Source organism: Pteropus vampyrus, unplaced genomic scaffold (genome assembly GCF_000151845.1).
Source record: "Pteropus vampyrus isolate Shadow unplaced genomic scaffold, Pvam_2.0 Scaffold379, whole genome shotgun sequence".
Taxonomy (NCBI): domain Eukaryota; kingdom Metazoa; phylum Chordata; class Mammalia; order Chiroptera; family Pteropodidae; genus Pteropus; species Pteropus vampyrus.
Genome location: NW_011889160.1, coordinates 479,027 through 486,457, shown reverse-complemented (window position 1 = coordinate 486,457; position 7,431 = coordinate 479,027). Strand labels below are relative to the sequence as shown.

General features: G+C 50.5%; 1 protein-coding gene and 1 long non-coding RNA gene across 6 annotated transcripts in view; both read right to left on the bottom strand.

Annotated features, from left to right (window-relative positions):
- LOC111731490 overlaps nt 1-2,593 on the bottom strand; it is a 3,736-nt gene extending 1,143 nt beyond the window's left edge. Inside the window, exon 1 of the long non-coding RNA XR_002777160.1 lies at nt 15-2,593. This is a non-coding gene — a long non-coding RNA (uncharacterized LOC111731490). The remainder of the gene's footprint in view (nt 1-14) is intronic.
- The window catches only part of ZNRF1 (zinc and ring finger 1), a 93,729-nt gene that overhangs the window by 11,592 nt on the left and 74,706 nt on the right, over nt 1-7,431 (bottom strand). For all 5 annotated transcript variants that reach the window (XM_023523137.1, XM_011379926.2, XM_011379927.2 and 2 more), the window contains exon 2: nt 2,603-2,698. In XM_023523137.1, coding sequence (XP_023378905.1) covers nt 2,603-2,698 — 96 coding nt within the window. The remainder of the gene's footprint in view (nt 1-2,602; nt 2,699-7,431) is intronic.

Below are 7,431 nucleotides of genomic sequence, written 5' to 3'. Positions count from 1 at the left end.
TAACGCCTTCTTACCTGGAAGGGTTCGAAGTCTGCAGAAAAGACAAAGACAGTATGAGGGGTCCAGCCCCGAAGGCCTTTTCACAGCAGGGCACTCAGAAGGGCCCCTGTTTCTGAAGCACCTTCAACACCTTATGACGAATTCCACTGACAAGACTCATGCAACATGCTCTCTGGTGGTAAAGGACTGACTTTTGCAAAAGAAATCCTGGATTGAAAGCTTCTAGTTTATACACGCACACACATACACACACAACCTGAGGAGATGGCTTTTTAATCAGAAGAAGAGGGAAAAGATGAGACCAGCGCGAGAACAGCCACAGGCTGGTCGGCCAACTTCCCTGTTCTTTAAGGCAGTGGTCCCCAACCTTTGTGGCACCAGGGACCGGTGCTCCTCGGAGACTCTAATGCCTGATGCTCTGAGGCGGAGCTGAGGCGGTGATGCTGGCTCTGGGGAGCGGCTGCAGATACAGACGAAGCTTCGCTCTCTCACCCACCGCTCCCCTCCTGCCGTGCGGCCCGGTTCCTAACAGGCCATGGACCGGTACTGGTCTGCGCCCAGGGTTTAGAACAGGGGACTCCTGTTCTAAAGGGACTCTGACTTTGAGTGTGGCGTCTGCGGGTGCCCTGTGCTCTGACTGGGCTTCGAAGCCTGTTCTACAGAGATGAAGGTAGCAGGGCAGAATGACCGCATCCTCTGGCTGCCAGTGGGGAGGAGCCCTACGGGGAGCACTGCGCAGTTCTCCAGGATGCAGCCCGTGCCCCTCACCTTGCCTGTTCTCCAGACTGGGTGTGTGGGTATGCAGTACTCAGGTGGCCCCAAGAGCACTCTGTCCTCCACAGCTGCCTTTGCAAAGTTCTTCCTGATGACACCAAGAGCCCAGCCCTCTCGGGCGGGCCCACTCTGAGGCTGCTTTGTGTTCTTATGACACAAGGCAGTGTCTATGGAGATCTCCCCCCAGCAACCCACGGGACAAAAAGCGGTCTTCATGAGGGCTCCGCGTATGTGGAAAATAAGGGAACAGTTCCCGAGGCCATGGCCGGGGCAAAGACTCCTCTCCGTCCATGGTCCCAGGCAGAGGCGAGGAACAGCGCAGAGCGGAGCGGAAGCAGCCTCGAAGGGAAGCACACTGACAAGTCTGACGGGAAGTCCAGAGCATCGTGACGGAAGACTCAGACACAGAGGTTTTCATGCCCAGAGACAGGGAGAGGCTGCCCACTGGGGACAGGAGAGACTTCCCAGGCACCGGGAGGATATGAAGCGGGAGAGAAACGCTGGGGATGGAGAGAGGGCCGCAGCCTTCCCTGACCAGCTGCCAGACTGCGTGCAGCGGAGACACTAGGTACCCTGCCCACCCGCATGCGTCTGGAGCTTTTGGTCGAGCAAGTAAACAGATGAGAGAATAGCAGGGTGTGTTTTCAGGAGAATCAAGTGGATCGAACTCATCAGATTTATTCCACAGAACAATCTGGAATCATCAGGCCTGCCCAGGCTAATGCGGTGTGGGGGGCAAGGGACATTGGGATCTGAGGAGGCCAGAGCCCAAAGACAGGTCTGCCAAGTCTGCCCAGGAAACATCTCCTGTCGAGACGGGGGTCAAGCGACCCAGGCTCACCTCCGGGCCAGTCCTCAGACCCTCTGAGACGTCCCAGAACTCTTAAGAACCGCTGTGACTTTAATCCTAGAAGGTGGGCCCAGGGTCAGAGTAGGGGTGCGCCCCGCTTAGATCTAGTACCAGTTCTCATATAATACACAGATCGCTGGCGAACATGGTACGATGCCCAGACGAAGCACATAATGGAAAAGCAGAGTGTGGCCGGCAGCACAGGATGCGAAGTGTTAAAGAGAAACTGGTCCACTCTGCGAAATGAGGAATGAAACCACCAGCCGGTCCCGCCTCTGCCAGGGCTGCTGTAACTTCCCGAGCACCGACCACGTGCCAGGCTGTGCTAACGAGTTTTACCTGTCATATCTTACTGCATTTTGTCAAAATTCCTATGAACCGGGTATTGATAGCCCCATTTCATGGACCAGAAAACCAAGGCTCTGCTAAACTGAGCAACCTGCCTAGGATCATAGTCAGTAAGTGGTTGAGACAGGCTTTGAACTCAGATCAGCTGGGCTCCGATTCCTTATCCACAGCCTTGGTGGAGCGACTAGGTGACAGCTCGGTGTTTTTGATTCCTAAAGGGCGTCCGCCTATTGTACTTATTCTGCTGTGAGGAGTCGTCGGGGCGTAAGTGCTCTGTGCAAACCCCTGGCACAGACGCCCTGTGCCCCAAGGAGAGGTGGCAGTCCCTCCAGCCTTCTGCTGTCAGGAGCACACATGGGTGGAGGTGGTATCTCCCAACCCGATGTCCAGAAAACAAGCGGGGCAGAAAACAAGCAGAAGGATTAACTGGGCTTCCCGAGAGACCTCCTGGCACCACGGACCTGACTCTGTCCCAACCTTGTCCTCTCCGACTGGCACAGCAAGACTCCCTGAGTGGTCGGGTTTCCCATTACCACTCAGGCATTCCTGCCGGAAGGTGGGTGGAAATGCTGCCCAGCACCACGGGAGGCTGGGGAGACCCTCACTCGCAGGCCCCCGCCAAGCCCTTACCGTTGTAGGAGAGGCGAGGTTTGCTCAGACACATTATAAAGTGCATTTCCATCTCGTCAGAAGCCACAGACTTGGAGCAAATGGGGCACTTGAAACCTGAAAGAGAGGAAAACAGGATGAAATGTTTTCTTCAAACTAAGTATATCCATAATAAATGCGGTATTCTTAAATGACTATGGCCGCACGGCATTGACACGGAGAATTACAGTCTAGATATAGACCCGAGACTTGATTTGTGCTTTATTAAGTCATACAAAATTTTATTTTACTATAGCCCCGAACTCTCATTTTTTTCACTAGTGCTCTCCCTGTCATTCACCCCTCGCTGAAGCTGGTCAGAAGTCAGTGACGTTTGAGTTTTATTTTCTTTTAGAACCTTTCTCAGGGCGGGTCTAGTGGGCAGTGGGGATAGGTAGGCATCAGATCAGGACAACTAAGTAATCTGTCTTTGAACAACAAAGCCTTGAACACTGCTCTCTCTGCCTCACAGCCCTCAAACCCCTTGGTTGGATCACCTGTGGGAGCCCTCGCTACCGTCACCGGCAACTCCATCCCTCACCTGGCTCCACGCCTCATTAACTCACAACCCCGAAGCTCCTGCATCCCTCACCCAGAGCACCTTGGCCTCCCCTGTGACAAGGCAGCTGTCCTGAGAGTGTGTGCGCAGCAGGGTGGCCCTCCAGAGCACTCCCAAATGCCCTGCGTGCCGTGGCCATATGCCACTGAGAATAACAGCTGTTTCACACCAGGTGGATGAACTCAGGGTTCTATTGCCAAGTGTAGACTGCTTACACACCCAAGGGGTCTCGTCACGATTGTATCGGTATTGGAGATTCCAGGTGAGAACCTTCTGAGCTGAATTCTACTAAACAAATACAGTCTCTTGGGTTTTTTTTTTTTATAGACAAACTATTTCCAACTCCCCCCATTTTACTTTTATTGAAATTATTTTCAAGTGAATTCTTTTCCATTCTACCAAAAGAGACCCAATCCCACTGAAGAGTTATTGCTGTGAAGATTTGATTCTTCTGTTAATTTTTAGTTGAAACATGATGAGAAGGGTCGATCCCCAGTTTTCCAGCAAAATTGGATTTCGTAGAGAAACACACTTCCTGACAATTTCAGATAAAGGAGGAGGTCCTGGTGAGGCCCTTAGGTCAAATGGCTGAGAGAGCAGGGCTCAGACTAGAATCAGATTTCTTAGCTCCCAATCGAAAGTGCTTTCTGCCAAGGAAGGCTTGATCACAAGTGCGATATTGTGGTTTATAATAAGAAATACATATTTGGCCTTTGCCCATTTCTGGTGCAGAGCTCCTAAAACCCTAGGAATTTCCTAAGGGTCATAAGACCAATAACATTTGGTCTTTTGTCTCTAGTTCTGAAATGGCACCAGAGTTATAAGGTGAAAGGAGTGGCTTGTTATTCATAACAAGCCCTTTTCAGCCACACCAGTTTATGTAAATGAGGTGACTTCTAAAAAGTCCCTTGGTAAACTAAGGACTGAGGCTGGCTGCCATGGGAACCAAACAGCTGATCAGAGGGTTGGACATTTCAGTCCCATCCCCCAACCTCCCCGAGGGGAGAGGATTGAGTCCAATGGCCAATAATTTAATCAAACGCACCTGTGTAATGAAGCCACCATAAAACCCAAAAGGACGGGGTTCAGAGAGCTTCGAGGTTAGTGAACATGTGAAGATTCGGGGAGACTGGTACCCCAGGCATGGAAGCTCCGTGCCCTTTCCCCGTACCTTGTCTTAAGCATCTCTTCCACCTGACTGTTCCTGAGTTATATCCTTTTATAACATACTGGTAGGTATAGTTCTAGTAGGTGACACTGTTTCTCTGAGTTCTACAATCTGGTCCCACGAACTAAATGAAAGGAGGAAGGGACTGTGGGAACCTCTGATTAACAGCCAGTCGGTCAGAAGCACAGGTGACCACCTGGACTTGCAAATGGGGTCTGAAGTGGGGAGAAGAAGTCTTGTGGGGCTGAGCCCTAAACCTGTGGGATGTGATGCTACCTCCAGGTAGGCAGTGTCGGAATCGAATTAGTTGCTTGGTGGTACTGGGAAAACACACCTCGGAACAGGGTTTTTTGAAAGAGGTGGACTGGGAAATGTTACATGTGGAGAAGAAGTGCCACTGTAGCGGGAAAAACCTACATTCCAGAGAAAGCAGGGTTAGTGCCTGCTTAGATCACTACCTCTGGATACTGGGGCGTAGGGTAAGGCTCAAGAAAGAACTCAGAGACTATTACTTGAGTGGGAAATGCCAAGATGAGCTGGGTTTTCCGGCCTCAAGACCTTGGCAATAATCTACCCTCCCTGGACCTGAGTTTCCTCACCTGAAAAACAAGAGTAATTTACCTCACTCTCGCTAGGAGCAAATGAGATAAGAAACCGGAAAGCATGCTAAAAAGCAGCTAATCAAATGTACGTGGGAGCCTCATCGTCAGGCATGGCAGCATTTGGCAAGGAGGAAGAAACAGGAGGGCTGGAGGAAGGATCTGGGGGCCAAGAGATGGGGGTGACGAAGCAACAAGACACCTGCCATGACTGTGCATAGTGAGCCAGGGGTGCCACTGGCCACCCCTGCAGGTCCTATCTCTGTTTCCTTTGAACTTCTTGAGCACCTTGGATGACTGCCAAATCACGGCCCCTGTTTATCCTCTACGGCACCCGCTCTTGACCATGATAATCACAGCTCACATTCACTGCGCCATATACTATGGCAGCCACTGGGCTTTACAAGTCTTCCCGTTTATATAACATGAAGTGGGTACTGACGTTGGCTATTTTGTGGAAGAGGACATCCAGGTAAGTTACTCGCCCAAGGTAACCAGCCGGAGACAGCAGGAGCTGGCATACGGCACCCAGGAAGTCTGACTGCACAGTATGCACCTCACTTGCCGAACTGCGTGACTAGTAAAGAAGCTACATGGCAGAAACAACATAAATGCTACAGACAGAGGTATCGCTAAACACTAACTTCAAATCTTCCACATTGTCTCGATTTCTCCTGAAGTACCCATGGTCCTGGATAATTCCGTAAACTGAAATAATGAATTTTTTTTTTTTTCGGGGAATTCTGTTAACATGGAAGGACAGAGTTTGCTTCCCACTTGGCACATGAGCCTATAGCACCGGCTGTAAGACGCTGAGTTTGCAAATTACTTTTCAAATGGAAATTAAAAGGCAAAAGGTAAGAGGGATGGAAAAGTATGGAGAGCTAAGGGGAAAAAAATGAATGTCTTTCCCACCTTCTTTCCTGAAAGGTCATCCAGTGATCAAGATGGATTTTACCACTCGACCGCCCCAATCTTTTCTCATAATTGCCCAGTCACCATTTAGCACCAACAGCCCTACAGAATGATAAATACTGTGATCTTTATGAGCTATGTAAAGGTTAAGATAGCTAGGAAATTTGGATGCCATTTTGAAGAAAAAAAAAAAAAGGTCCAAATCAAATTAAAATCAGCCCTGCAAAGAAAGCTAAACCAAAGGTCTGCAATGTCATCCAATTGACATGATTTTGTTATTCGTGAGACCAACCTTCATCAGCACTCAGGAAGCACATATAGAGATGTCTGATTTCCCTTCATGAGAAAGAGACGGGTAGAGTCTCCAGGAGACCTCCACCTCCGCCAACTACCTCTGAGACTAGACTCTGTCCACTGCCCCAGAAGCCAGGTAAGCAGACGGTAAGGCCACCCAGCTGCCTTTCTCTCTTCCATCTAGTTCCCTTTCAGAGCCAGTCTACTATTTGCCACCGAGAGCGAAGGGAGTGAACCAAGTCTCAAACCGGTTTACCCTAAGCCATCGTCTGCTCCCACCAGATTGTGACACAGGCAGGAAACTTACCAGGCTCCCAGTCCTTTCCTGTCAATCTCTCAAAATGAGGGAGGAATGACTGACGGGGCACGAGGGGGAATTTGTAATCGTCCGATTCAGCGCTGGGTGGACTCTACCAAGCAAATGCTGCCACAGGATCCCTCCACCCCCAGTCAAGAGGAGTCGTCTCTCGACTTCATTTCCTTTCTTTCTCTTGCCATCAGACCAGCTAAAGGTTATACGACCACAAGAGCCAAGGACAGTTTGATCAGCCAGAGCCCAGCTGCTTCTTGTCTTTCAATAGTGTCCTGCCTCAGTGGGGAATCTCAGCTGGACTAGAGACCAGGGACCGGAGCTCCTGAGAGATGACAAGCCTATACTTAGCCACCCAGAACAGAACAATACCTGTTTTGAGGTGTTTTCCCAGTACCACCAAACAATTAATTCGACCCCTTGCACTGCAAGTTAAAGGGTAAGCCCACCGGCAGGTAAACCAACAGCGACCACAGGAACCGGCACAGTCATGTGCATCAAGCACCATCCTGGGTTGGGTTATTTGGACCCCTCAAACTTCACCTAGGCCATTCTATTTGACTGACAGGGAAAGCGAAGGACAGTGGCAACCAGCTCAAGTTACAATAACCCTCCCGATCTTTGATATAAATTAAAGTTTTTGGGCTCCGGGGACCGTGTACTTCTCATTTTCCAAAACTGCAAACTTCTCCTTTAAGACCTGATTTCCTGGGACCTGTGCTCTGCACGTTGCCCCAGTTCCCTCCCTGACCCTCCCTCCTATGCTGATGCGCTATTTTAACGCTGCCCCAGTTCTGCCTGTCTCTGGGATCACCTAAACGGAGAAGAATCAAAAGAATCCACCGGGGAAAATGAAGCCCTGCCATCTAGGGAGGACCTCCTGTCCCAGGGAGGAGGGGTGGAGGTGGACTCCTCTCACCTGGGGGCTCAGGGAGCACCACTGCCCACCGATGCGTCTCGACTGTC